A 14,632-nucleotide genomic window follows, 5' to 3' on the forward strand; every position below is an offset into this window, starting at 1 on the left:
ATACACATCTGGGATGGCTTAAAGGTAAGTACATCATGTGAGAATTTACATTTTTGGGTGAACTAACCCTTTAGGTACCTATAAATGTACATTCACTGTGCACTTTTATTAGTAAAGACCTGTACACCTACTTATTAATGCAATTAACTAATCAGCCAATCGTATGGCATCAGTGCAATACATAAAATCAAGCAGATACGGTTCAAGAGCTTCAGTTAATGTTCACATCAACCATCAGAACTGGGAAAAAAATTTGATCTCAGTGATTTCGACCGTGACATTATTGTTGGTACCAGACGGGCTGGTTTGAGTATTTCTGTAACTGCTGATCTCCTGGGATTTTCATCCACAACAGTCTCTAGAGTTTACTCGGAATGGTGCCTAAAACAAAAAACATCCAGTGAGCGGCAGTTCTGCGAACAGAAACGATTTGTTGATGAGAGGTCAACTGAGAATGGCCAGACTGTTTTTAGCTGACAGAAATGCTATGGTAACTCAAATAAACACTGTACAAATGTACAATTGTAGTAAGCAGAATAGCATCTTAGAATGCACAACACGTCGAAACCTCGAGGCAGATGGGCTACAACAGCAGAAGACCACATCAGACACTTTATTAGGACCATTGTGTTCCTAATAAAGTGCTCAGTGAGTGTACAGTATGTTCAATTTGATGTTGTCACCCTATTTGTTTAACCTATCCCTTATGAAAATGAACCATAGTTATACTATAGTAATACTGTAGTAACCATGACTGTAGTAACCATGGTTAATTTTGTGGTTATTATGGTATTATTACACATACCATGGTTAAACTATGTTTACTGACTTACTGTAGTTAAACCATGGTTAATTTTTGTAAGGGAATGTCACCTTTTATAAATGTCTTTCTATCAGAACTGACTGCAGAATTAAATAATACTATACAATTGTTATCCCTCCATCCATCCATTTTCCTCCGCTCATCCGGGTCCAGGTCGCGGTGGCAGCAGACTCAGCAGGACAGCCCATATATCCATTTCCCTGGCCACATCCTACAGCTCTTATTAGGGGATCCCAAGGCATTCCCAGACCAGCCGAGAGATATAATCTCTCCAGCATATTCTAGGTTTGATCCGGGGTCTCTTCCCAGTTGGACATGCCCGGAACACCTCCCGAGGAAGGTGTCCAGGATGCATCCTGACCAGATACCCGAACCACCTCAACTGGCTCCTTTCAACACAGAGGAGCAGCAGCTCTACTCCGAGCCTCTCCTGGATGTCTGAGCTCCATACCCTATCTCTTAGGGTGAGCCCGGCCACCCCACGAAGAAAGCTCATTTCGGCCGCTTGTATCCGCGATCTAATACTTTGGTCACTAACCAAAGCTCATGACCATAGGTAAGGGTGGGAACATAGATCGAGTGGTAAATTGAAAGCTTTGCCCACAGACTCAGCTCCCTCTTCACCACCACGGTCCGGAGTGAAGAGGGGGCTGAGTCTGTGTTGTTGTTATATATCTTAAAATATTATTATTATAATTTTTAAATAGCTTCCTTGCAGCTCGATACTTTCATTAGTAGCTTGTAGTGTAGCTAACTGCTTTCTTTTTTAAAGAGTAGCTTGACTGTAGATTAATTACTTTATGTTATGAGTAGCACAGTTTTAAATTAGCTTCCCCCAACAATGCACACCTTTCACTAGTGTCTACAGCATACATCAAGACTCTAACATTATTATTGGTAACAATGCTACAGAATATTTAAAAATTCTGTGGAGCCTACTTCTTTTCTTGATGTATATGAATTCATTTAAATACACATCTGTAGACATCTAACCAAACTTCTGTTCAAACAGTAAGGATAATTAAAGGTAATAGATAACAGAATCAACAGAATGTGACACACAGGGAAACGTGTGACTGCTTTGCACTTTGAAGATGCTACAGTTAAGATAATGAGGATCTGGGTATTAATGAGGCTCTCCTCTCATCTCTACACCCAGACTTCCAAAAACACACACACACACACACACACACACAAATACTAACACTCTGACACACTTAATTGCTGCTGCAGCTGGTGCTTGTTTGGGCCGGTAGGTTGCACAAGAGGTTTTTGACTAATGCTAAACCTGTGTTTTGAGTGTAATGCTCGCTGGCATTCATGCCACATATTCTGGCCCCCAGTTTGACTCTAACAAATATTTCCATACTATTTCCATCAGAGATAGAGTGATGCATATCAATAGCAAGATGAAAGAGGGGGAAATATAGGAAAAGAAGCACTATAAAGAAATACAGAATCAGAAGTGGAGAGGAGAGCGGGTAAGCAGAATATAGCCAGGAGATAAGTGGATGATATGAATACAAATAGATATGAGGGGAAAAAAGGGAGGTGGTGCTCACCCTCCCTTTTTATCAGAGGAGAGATAAATGTGATTTATCTTAAGATAATAATACTAAAGGCACAAGACATCCCATTCATCACAACAGCAGTTCTTGTAATTACCGACCAAAGAAATTAAAATGATGAAATGGGCTACAGTATAGAAGCTCAAGTAGACAAGGGAGCAAAGCAGCTGAGGTAAAGAGGGGGGAAAAGATCTGTGGTGAGGTAGAAAAGAGAAGAATGGTAGCCAAAAAAGCACCATACAGTTTTTTTTCACAGATTATTTAGCTATCATGTCTTGGCTGTCAGGTAATGTTGAATTATCACCTGTCACGCCGGGTTCACACATCCTCCATGAGCATGGCGTGAGCAAGGACGTGAGGACATTCACACTGGCCGCATCTCTTCTGCAAGAAACAGTAGCACCTCTGCACAGAAAATAAGTTATCTATGGGATCCTATGCCAAATTTATTATTAAATAAGGTCATAATAAGCCGTGGTTATTACTGCTTCAAGGACAACAGCAGGCAGTCACGTGCACTTCATCTTTATCAGCACACTTGGTTGAGATTAGTTAATGTTGTGTCTATACTGTACACCTATATACACAGAATGACAAATGGTCAGGCAGTTTATTAATTCTTTCCTTTATTAAGTTATTTTATTGAGTTTACTAGCATGCAGACATATAAACTGTAGTGTACTAAGGTTCGGTTTAAATAATTTTGATTTGCTTTTGTGTTTTTTCTATAATCTCCTGATTATTTTAGTGTTGTACTGCACCCAGAGCCATTGAGCTCAGCGTGAGCCACGCGGGAAAAATAGGCTCAATGCTGAAACTGTCCGCTCAATGCCGCATCTGGAACACGTCACCTCGCGACTCATGCTTGCAGCGAGAACGGTGTGATCTGTTAATATGGGCAGCGAAACGAAAACGCACCGTTCATGCCTCGCTCACCAACATGATCACATGTGAAGTCGGCATGATGTTTCCGATAGTTTCGGTACCCTAGGTTTGGTGACTGTATGCCGACGTGCTGACATGCAGAATTCTTATCAGACATGTTTGCAGTGGTTTCAATGTGTTTACCTTTCCACCTGGTGTGATAAGCAGCTGCGTGGGAGACTAGGATTCAAAGCCAGGCAGTAACCACGTTTGAATAATCAATGACGAGCATGATTCGGAAGTTTCACTTTTCCCTCTAACATTACTTTTTTACTCCACTAATGGTTAAGGTAAGGTCTGGGTTTGGATTGGGGGATAGAATCTATAAATATATGCTTTTCTCTTCATTGTATAACTTCCATTAAAGCTGAAAATAACTTGCTTCACTACTAGCTTTTGGCGACCTCTCCTGGACATAGATGGAGCTCACACGTGCCCATATGCCCTACAACACTTTGGCCACTGCGGGGCAATGTTTCGAAATTTCAGTCAACGTATACCGATTTTGACAAAAAAATAAGTCGATCTACTCTTTTCATTGTGAGATCAGGCTGCGCTCACGCCCTGCTCACGGAGAATGTGTGAACCCAGCATCAGCACACAGTTCACAGAATCCAGTCCTGATACAAAAATAAATCAGTCTAGAGGCATAACCAAACATGGCTCAACCACGAGCCACTTTATCAACTTCCTCAGTGCACGAGCCAAAATGTGTGGCACGTGACCAGACAACCATCCCCTAAATCAAAACTCCTGAGGACAATTTTAAGTACGTGTACACAAATGTGTGTGCGGGGATGAGTGGCCAAATTTTACAAAACATGTCAAGAACATGTCTGGGTCACAGGAGTGGTTCTAGAGACCCCGGTCATACGATATAACAGTCACAACCCCCACCCCCGGTCGGACGGAATTTCGGTGCCACCCCATATATTTTACTCAAATATGCTTATCATTAAGACCATTCACGGTTGCACTGTGGCATTATTTCATGACAATTAAGCATTCTCATTACTGTAATGCAAAAACATACTGTATATGATTGTCATTACTGTAATTCAAATAAATGTTAAGTATCTTTATGCATAATATGTTTCATTGTTGTACTGAATTGAGAACATTGATTTACAACCTAAACTTTTTTTTTTAGATTGTATTACTTTATTTTTACAATAATAGACTTAAAAGTGCAGAGTACTTGTATTGTTCCATTTGGCGTTGACGCATTATGGTAATGAGAATAATGCCACAATGCATAAAAATCTGTCTCTAAATATACTTATTTATGTATTACTATTGTAATCTTGGGTGAAATGTTACGTGGATCCACCACGGTGTATGTTTTCTTTTCTCAAACGTTCTCTACGTGTTAACCAAAGTACGGGACTGTGCTCTCTTCACAACTGCCGTCGAATAAAACTTAAAAAACACACTTACTGTATGTTTGAGCTGTTCCAGTACACGGCGTGCCGGTTGTTTCCTTGGACCGGGCGCAAGTTTGTCCAGGCGAGCGCGAGGAGGTAGAGACAAACCGCCGCGAGAGCCATTATAATATTCCCGCGTTCTCGCTCACCCGTCACCCGTTGCGTCTCTCACCTTCTTCGACTCTCAGTACCCCAGTCCCACGGAAAACTACGGTTTTTACAACATTCCTGCGACTCGGTAAGTGGACAGACGGTCGCAAAGCGTTTATATCGCGAAGCCGTGCCGCAGTGTGGTGAGTTTTAGTCACAGAGCTTTGTGCATTCCCTAATGTAACTCCTTAACAGAGAGACGCTCATCCAAGGCATCCTGCCCAAGTCTGTCGGAATTCACTGAAATAAGTTCCAAAATAATTCTGTTATGAAATAAATCATCTACAAGAAAAAAAGAAAGAAAAAAATGACGATAAACATTAGCAGGTGTCTCTTTGGCCAGGTGACGTGCGGTAGACCGAAGAAACAAGACACAAGAACGACTCAAAAAGTGCAAAGAACGATACAAAACCGCATGTGAACTTGTCTAAGCTTCTCCCACATCCCTCTATGGTTTTACTCTCTTTTTTGACGAAACGCAGATAAAATGTCAAACAGTAATAAGAAACGTAAGCCAGCCGTAGGCGTCTTGACTGACACTCGTTTTCTCCTCAGCCTCCCGCCACAGTGTGTGATTGACAGGGTGCGGTTGCCCTGTTAGCGGCCACGCCCCCTCCTCCCACTCACACAATAAAGCGTCTTTTTTAACTGTTTAGTAAACGTACATTATCCGGCTTTGTTTAACTGTTTGTTTAAGTCGCTGTTTTTTCCTATTGTGGAGACAGTATTTCTTGCTCCTTGTATTTTCAGTTAAAGTTAGATATGTATAACAGAAAGCTGCAAATTCAACTAAAAATGAAAATTCTGTCATTGTTTACTGCCCTTATGTTGTTCAAAACCTGTATGACTTTTTTCCCCCATGGAACATTATAGGAATATTCCAGGTTCAATACAAGTTCAGCTCAATCCACATACCTGTGGCATAATGTTGATTCCCACAAAATAATTTCTACTCATCCCACCTTTTCTTGAAAAAAAAAAAGTAAAAACCAAGGTTACAGTGAGGCACTTGCAATGGAAGCGAATGGGGCCATTTTTTTTGGAGGGTGTAAAGGCAGTAATGTGCAACTTATAATTTTATGAAAGCACTTACATTAATTCTTCTTTTAAAACTCATGTATTATTTGAGCTGTAAAGTTGTTTAAATAGTAATTTTTACAGTAATTTTAGGGTTTTAGGGTTTGTTGACATTACATCGTCATGGCAATGAAATAGTAAAATTGGCTATAACTTTACAAAGAAAGGGTTGTAGTAAGCGATTTTATCACACTAAAATCATGTTAACATGCATTTTGTTTATCTCTTGTGGCTATACTTTTGAAACAGTGAGTATTTTAACATTTACGGATTGGCTCCATTCACTTCCATTGTAAGTGCCTCACTGTAACACAGATTTTTGCTTTTTATAAAGACAATGATAGGTAAATTTTTATTTTAATTTTTTTTATCTATAGTATGCCACAAATGCTGTCGATTGAGCTCAAAGGATTAGTTCACCCAAAAATGAAAATTCAGCATTTGTTTACTCACCCCTGTGTTGTTATAACCCTATATGACTTTCTTTCTTTTTCTTAACACAAAGGGAGAAATTTGGGAAAATATTTGTTCTCAGTGATGTCATACAATGGTAGTTTATGGTGACCACCTCTTCAAGCTTCAAAAGGACACAAAAGTATAATTCAGAAGTCTAATAAATTATTCCATGAGACTCATGATTGTTATGAAAGCATACAGTATGGTTTGGTGTGAAACAAACCGAAATCTAATGTTCACTGAACATTATTCTCCTTGGCACGTTCATTAGTCTGCACGCAAGCTTTTGAGCTCTTTGCAAAAGAGCAACAGTAGTTATGCATCACCCGCGAGATGGGACGTTCAAGCGGAAATCAGTTTTGTTTCGCTTCAACATGACCATCATCTTACTGGAGGGGGGCACCAGAAACTCCACCAGCTGCCCTTACTCGCACGTTACACCTTATTCAAGGACCCGAAAGTAGTTGCGGAACACACACAATCGCCTCGCACTCGCACCAGTGCCAGTTCATAGTGGGCTGGGTTACCGGGTGCGACACCAAATATAGACACCAAGTGATCAACAGAATGTCCCGTTGCTCATCGCAGCTGCTTAAGACAAAAAACTCTGATTAAGATAGTGTCGTTTGCCATCTGAGTAGGACACGGTGTGAGTGTAGCTACCTTCAGCCCTATCTCTCTGTTTGATGGAGGACAACTGTTAAAACAAATAAGGCTCGACATTGAAATGCATCTATTCTTCTACTACAAACTCTTCAGATATGTTTTGTAAGTTCTGTTCTCTGGTTTGTGTGCAGCTATGTTGTGTTTTCTGTTGTTAATATCACTGGTGGTCCTGTTGAAGCGAAACAAAATTCGTTTTCGCTTGAATGCCCCATCTCGCACGTGCTGCATTACTACTGTTGCTTTCATGCAAAGAGCTGCAGACTGAACGTGCACCGGAGAATAACGGTCAGTGTACATTTTTACTAATGAAATGGAGTCTCATGGAATACTTTTATTCTGGAAAATACTTTTACATTCTTTTGAAGCTTGAAGAGGTGGTCACCATAAACTGCCATTGTATGACATCACTGAGAAAAACATGTTTTTTACAATTTATCCCTTTGTGTTAAGAAAAAGAAAAAGTAATATGGGATTATAACAACACAGGGGTGAGTAAACAGTGACTGAATTTTAAATTTTGTGTGAACTATCCCTTGAATCTGGAATATTTCTTTAAACGTGATGTTGGGCAGAGTGTTAGTCTCAGTCACCATTCATTTTCATTGTATGGAAAAAAGGCAATGAAAGTGAATGGTCACTAAGGCTAACATTCTGCCTAATGTATCCTTTTGGGTTCAATGGAAGAATGAAAGAAATATGTGTTTGGAACAATATGAGTGTGAGTAAATAATGACAGAATTTTAATTTTGTTTAAAAATTGTTAAAATTAAACAGAAAATTCATTAAATGTTTTATCTCAGATGTGTGGCCTACCGCATGGAACAAATACAGTACAAGGCCATATAGTGTATTACTAGCATAAGCCATTATACCAAGTGACAGATAAATGTGCACCAAATATAAAGTTTGATTGGATGCACAGACTTTGATGTCAACAGCAAAAGATATGGAAAGCATTTTCTTCTTCCCTTTAAAAGTTGATAAGCATACAATATTTATTTTGAATCAAATGATCCCATAAAGTATGACTAATTGGTGTTTCCTTTTAGCTTGTATAGCCTATTGTCATTCTCTGCATATTTTTTCCCACTCTGTCTTTCCTGCATTCTCCCTCCTTCAATTTTTGCTCCCATTCTCTGTTGTTTTTGACAGGGATGCTGCCTCTCTTGTGTCCCCTCCAGGCATGTTGCTGTGGTGACTGCAGTAAAGGGGATGAGAGAGAGAGAGAGAGAGAGAGAGAGAGAGAGAACTATCACTTCTTAAACTTGCTGTATCTACCATCCTTGCACTTGTCTGTGCATATATGCCATGTCAATTGCCACTGTTGTCAATCAAATTATTTTCTCTTTCTCTCTCTCTCTCTCTCTCTCTCTCTCTCTCTCTCTCTCTCGCTCTCTCCAAAGTCCATTTCTCATCCAGTATGTTTCTCTTACAGTATCCCATATCTTTGTATCACAAGATTCTCACATTATCTTCCTGTCCCAAAATCAAGGATTCTCTGAAACTCAACAGTATCAAAAATCAGTGTATGAGGCACACCTGTTCTATGCCATCACAGACGGTATGTATAAGTGTACATCGATACATCACTTGACAGAAAGTGGAGAGAGAAATTTACTCACTAGTCATTGCGCACCACCTGAGTACTGCAAAATTGGCTAAAATAAACTGAATGAAAAGGAGGGTCATCCGGCTTTTATTCCACCACAGGTGGCATTTCTAGGCAGTTGTTTCTGAGAGTATAGTGCAAGATATTCAACCTATTCAGCCATTATTATACATATTACAAAATAGTTAAGAAGATGCATACATGATTTAAATTAACTGAATGACATTTATTTTCATATAAAATTTTGCAACAGTAATTTATCACTTAATTTAGGGGTTAGAAAATGGCACATGCAATTAATTTAAATACATATTTTTATATAAATCCTCTTAAATTTAGTGAATTATATATACAGTATTAAAGTTTGGACATTTATATTTATATTTATTTACAAGAGTACATTATTTTATCATATCCAAAGTAAGGCTACTGTTCCTCTGCATGCCATCAGTACATCAGCATTTCATATGTGTTTGCTGTGTGCATGTTTACATATGATGTAAGTGTCTTTTATGTGTCTCCTGTAATCAGATACATTTGGCTTGGCTTTTGAGTGATGGGGAGGTGCTGATGTGCACATTGTGGCTCAGGCGTTGCTAGGCAGCAGGAGGAATTAGTAAAACTAGACTGTTTCTGTTTGCTTTCGTGTGTTGGTTGTGATTAATTCATGAGAAGCCCTGCTATGGGCACATTGATTATCCAGATAATCCATTATCATCAATCTGACTCGTTGCAGTCATGTATCCTTGTTTGGTGTTTAATTGCTTTTCCCAAGGTTTTTATTCACGGGGCATGCAAGATCACACGAAGATGGGTGCGTTCTGTTCTCTGTTCTCCTCCCCCTTCTCTTAGCTGTCTCTCATCCATCTCTTTTTCATATCAACTAATTCATTCATCTTCTCTTATTCTTCCCCTGCTGACTGCTGTCACACATTGGTCTGAACATTTCAATCTCAAGCACAAATTTTATTAACTTCTTATCATTACGATCATTTATAATTGTGCAATTACATTTTGGTTTTATATAAAAGTGCATTCATTGCAAGAGATGTTGTTGAATATGTATTTTATTTTTTCTAATGCTAACATTTTAGCCACAAACACCTTAACCTGCAGCTGAATGCTTGCATTTGCTTGGAACATACACTATATTGCCAAAAGTATTCACTCATCTGCCTTTAGACGCATATAAACTTAAGTGACATCCCATTCTAAATCCATAGGGTTTAATATGACGTCGGCCCACCCTTTGCAGCTATAACAGCTTCAACTCTTCTGGGAAGGCTTTCCACAAGGTTTAGGAGTGTGTTTATGGGAATTTTTGACCATTCTTCCAGAAGCGCATTTGTGAGGTCAGACACTGATGTTGGACGAGAAGGCCTGGCTCACAGTCTTAGCTCTAATTCATCCCGAAGGTGCTCTATTGGGTTGAGGTCAGAACTCTGTGCAGGCCAGTCAAGTTCTTCCACACCAAACTCGCTCATCCATGTCTTTATGGACCTTGCTTTGTGCACTGGTGCGCAGTCATGTTGGAACAGGAAGGGGCCATCCCCAAACTGTTCCCACAAAGTTGGGAGCATGGAATTGTCCAAAATCTCTTGGTATGCTGAAGCATACAGAGTTCTTCTCACTGGAACTAAGGGGCCAAGCCCAGCTCCTGAAAACAAGCCCACACCATAATCCCCCTCCACCAAACTTCACAGTTGGCACAATGCAGTCAGACAAGTACCGTTCTCCTGGCAACCGCCAAACCCAGACTCGTCCATCAGATTGCCAGATGGAGAAGTGTGGTTCGTCACTCCAGAGAACGCGTCTCCACTGCTCTAGAGTCCAGTGGTGGCGTGCTTTACACCATTGCATCCGACGCTTTGCATTGCACTTGGTGATGTATGGCTTGGATGCAGCTGCTCGGCCATGGAAACCCATTCCATGAAAAAATTAATAATAAAATGTAAGGATTGTTAGATATTTTTACAGGAAAACAATACAAAAATTATTATCAAGAATATGATTTTTGCGCTAATATCAAAGGTCTTACTAGAAAAAAAGAAATTATGATCTAACATGAATTTTCTTGATAAAAAAATATGATTGTGCCTGTTAACATGTGCATGTAAAATGTCTAGAAATAGCATTTTAGCTTAGCGTAAAGCTGACAATTTACACAAGGTTTATTTCTATTTCTTCTGCTCCAAACTTACTTCAAACTTACTTCTCTGTCTGCTCGTATGAATGTAACACAACATAAGAAAGTGTTTCACCCTGTTCAAATGCATTTTGGATCGCATCATTTATATGTATAAATGTTTTCTATCTGAAAAGACTACATATTAAATGAAACAAATGACAATAAAATGCAAAGTAATCTGTTCAGTAATCTAAATACTTTTTGAATGTAACTGTATTCTAAATACCAATGATTTAAATTGTAACTGTAGTGGAATACATTTACTTATATTTTGTATTTTAAATACGTATTCCCATTACATGTATTCCGTTACTCCCCAACCCTGCTTGCAGCAAACCAGAGGTTCAGTTGAGCTGTTTTTGGAGACTCCGCAGTCTCTTTCTTCTTACATAATAACATAATTTCAATGCAAATCAATATTTTATATCCATTTATTTGGTAGGTAGCCTTGTAATAAATGGGATAATGTACAGTCTGATGGTCTTTAGCGCAAAATAAACCCCTTCATAGTGATACAAGACCATTGGGGATTATTTTGCTAAAACGACCGGCTGACTGTACATTATCCCTTACATATTAATTCATTTTACAATTGGAGAACTGCGCAGCTTGATCAGAAAGCAAAAGTGAGTAGGTTTTATCCATTAAACTTGCACTGAGCTGGCATGGGAACTGTCCATGGTCCTGAAGTTTCCCATGTTTCATGGTACTGAACCTTGTGTTGACTTTTGAAGAATGCTGTTTAGGATTGTTAGCAGAGATACCCTATATGGACAAGAGTACATGGACACCCAAAATCCACACCTATACTGTATGTTCTTGTATAACATGTCATTTCAAAACCATAGGCATTATTAGGGAGTTGGTCCTCCCTTTGCTGCTGTAACAGCTTCCACTCTTCTTGGATGCCTTCTGGGAAGTTATTCAGTGCAACTGAAGAGGTTATAATGCTCTAGTTCTGTCTCTTTTTTTTTTTTTTTTTTTGCTCTCTTTCTGCATTTTCAGGGTTATGTAAACTCAATCAACTGATCTGACATAACCACCCTGCCAACTATGTCCCATCCGTTCCAGATTCTCTGCCTGTACGCCACAAACCTGAATTAGCAAACATCTGCATGTATGCGTGCCTGTGCATACATCTAAGTATGTAAATATGCACACTCCTGCAAAAGTCCAAGTGTGTGTTTGTGTGCATCTGAGAGAGTGTTTTAGCGAGGTAGGCAGATCTGAACTCCAGGTGGGCCTCTGCTTTTGTACCCTTGAGCAGCTACTTAACCTGATTCGCTCCAGTACCTCCCCAGCTGTACTAATGGCTAATGTGATTGTGGAAACAGAGGCCTTGGATAAAGGCACCTGCCAGGCAAATCGCTGGCAATATTCTGCCGTGTCATGACTTAAAGGCTGATTTAGAGGGAGGAAGGAAGGGTGAAGAAGGGAGGCAAAGAAATTGAGAAGAAGAAAGATGTACCGAGACATTAAAAATTTTATTACAAGTATGGATGGCAAAAGAGAGGGGAAAGGAAATGGAAGAGAGCAAAATGTGAAGAGAAACAGGAAGAAACAGACAGGAAACTATCAGGAAATGGTGGACACAAATAAGAGAAAGAGGAGGAACAAACAAACAGAGAATGACAGTCAAAACAGAGGCAGTTTTGCTGTTAGCTGACTCAAAGAAGAGGATGAGCTAGGCCAATAGGAAATTATATGTTGATGGTCAAAAAGTGCCAAGACATGTGCTGACCTGGCCAGGAATAAATGTACTTTCAGTGATACGATATTGAGAATATTGAAGAGAGCAAAGAGATACAGTAAAAGGTGCAGTGGGTTTTTTTTATGTTTTCAAAAGTGAAAGGTAAAGTGAAACAGAGGGTAATAAGATATAGGGGTAGAATTTTTCCTCTATAAATACTTTTTCCTTTAATTGCAGAGTTCTAAAACAGATGGATGGAATGGATGCTGAGTAATTTCTTCCTCTACTTCAAACACACTTGAGACTCAAACTAGTAATAGTTCACCCAAAAATGAAAATTTTGTCAGTATTTCACCATCATGTCCTTCCAAACCAGTATGACTTTGTTTGTTATGCGGAGCACAAAAGGAGATGTTTTAATAAAGATCCCTCTCAGTCAAGTGACATGATAGTATATTATGATACTCTCTCTCTCTCTCTCTCTTTATATATATATATTTATATATATATTATAAACTATTCCTTTAAGTGCCCTCCAAATAAGTCAGTCACTTATAAAACAATGTACTATAATACAATGACATATCTGTGATTTTATAAGTTGCTTTTGAATGGCCATCAATGGAGACAGCTGCTGAAATGTAGTGCTTACTTCCTCAATTTTGTACTTTGAAATCATCTTGTTCCATGTATTGGTATAATGTGCCCCTAACTGTTGGCACATGTCGCTTGTTTAGCCAATTAGTGTATATCCCTAGTGTTTACCATAGTTCTTTGTCACTTTTTGGGTGTGTCACCTACTGTGTTGGTGGCAGACACTAGGTAACACTTAATGTCTGACTACCGCCAGTCTGGGCAACATGGTCACACTGGAAATCGACAAGTTGCTTTCAAATGTTCATGCACCCTATATGCCCAATCAGACATTTTTGCATAAATTCAAGCATGAACACATTTTCCTCTAGCGCTACTGTAAGCACGCAGCGTGAGCAACAACCAAGGCAAGGGTTCTGGTCCCACAGAAACCAGGAAGTAAGGTGAGTGTGTTTTGGAGATTGCATTTTCACTGTAAAATTAAATTTTTACTCCACTGACTGTTAGGTTTTGGGTTGGGGTTTGTGTTAGGGGGTAGAGTTAATAAAATATGCATTTCTGTTGACTGTATTACACCATTAACAACTAAAAATACAACTTGCTTTTGGCACCACACTGTGTACATTTCACCCTGAAACTGGAGCTCACACGTGCCCTTACTGTACGTCCAACAACACTTCCCGCTTTAGCCACTGGGGACAGTAATTTGAATTTCAGTAAGCACAGATTGATTTTAACAGCAGAACTTTTGACCTACTGTTGCCGAATTCACAGTGCGATCAGTCTGGTCTAGAATGAATTGATCGTAGGCAGTTTATTGTTAGTATCTCGATATTACTGACATATAATTTAATTTTATGTAATTTCGGACAATATTACAAATCCCAAATAACCAACACTTCAAATCAGCATTGTCATAGAGTTGTTATAGATGTCTTTTCATCAGCTTCTTTCTACAGCCACTGAGGAATTGGTGGTATACAACAAAGCAAATGCACAATCAGCATACGGGTCAATAACTGGCCCCAAAACAGCCGTCTCCCCTGACTAAGCTGCAAATAGACCAATCGATTAAGGAAGTAATTAAGTAAGACTCCCAATGAATCTATGTGTGGTCTTCCATTATTTTGTTGTTCCTGGTATGTCTTTGTCTTCCTCTTCACCTCTCACATTATCTCTTACACTGAGTTTGCTTCTTTTGCCTTCTTTGATAATATAAGCCATGCACAGTTGTCCTGAAGGATTTAAGGTATTTGAGTTTGGCCTTGTCTGAACCACTAGTCTAGCTTGACTTTGCTGAGCTTGGCTCAATGTTTAGTCTGAGATTAGTTGGACTGATGACTCTCGCTGATTGATAAGGTCATGTTACTGTACTGCTATGCATTAACCTTGATTTGTCTGCTCAGGAAGATGAGAAGACTTCAAGGAAAACGTCCTCAGCTGATGCAGGACCGAGGATAGGT

General features: G+C 39.4%; 1 protein-coding gene across 1 annotated transcript in view; it reads right to left on the reverse strand.

Annotated features, from left to right (window-relative positions):
- The window catches only part of LOC127425641 (ephrin-A3-like), a 155,729-nt gene extending 150,298 nt beyond the window's left edge, over positions 1–5,431 (reverse strand). The window contains exon 1 of the mRNA XM_051671835.1: positions 4,753–5,431. Within this exon, the coding sequence (XP_051527795.1) occupies positions 4,753–4,862 (110 nt within the window). The 5' untranslated portion in view covers positions 4,863–5,431. The remainder of the gene's footprint in view (positions 1–4,752) is intronic.
- Positions 5,432–14,632: the final 9,201 nt, after the last annotated feature.

Source organism: Myxocyprinus asiaticus, chromosome 34 (genome assembly GCF_019703515.2).
Source record: "Myxocyprinus asiaticus isolate MX2 ecotype Aquarium Trade chromosome 34, UBuf_Myxa_2, whole genome shotgun sequence".
NCBI classification, from domain to species: Eukaryota; Metazoa; Chordata; class Actinopteri; order Cypriniformes; family Catostomidae; genus Myxocyprinus; species Myxocyprinus asiaticus.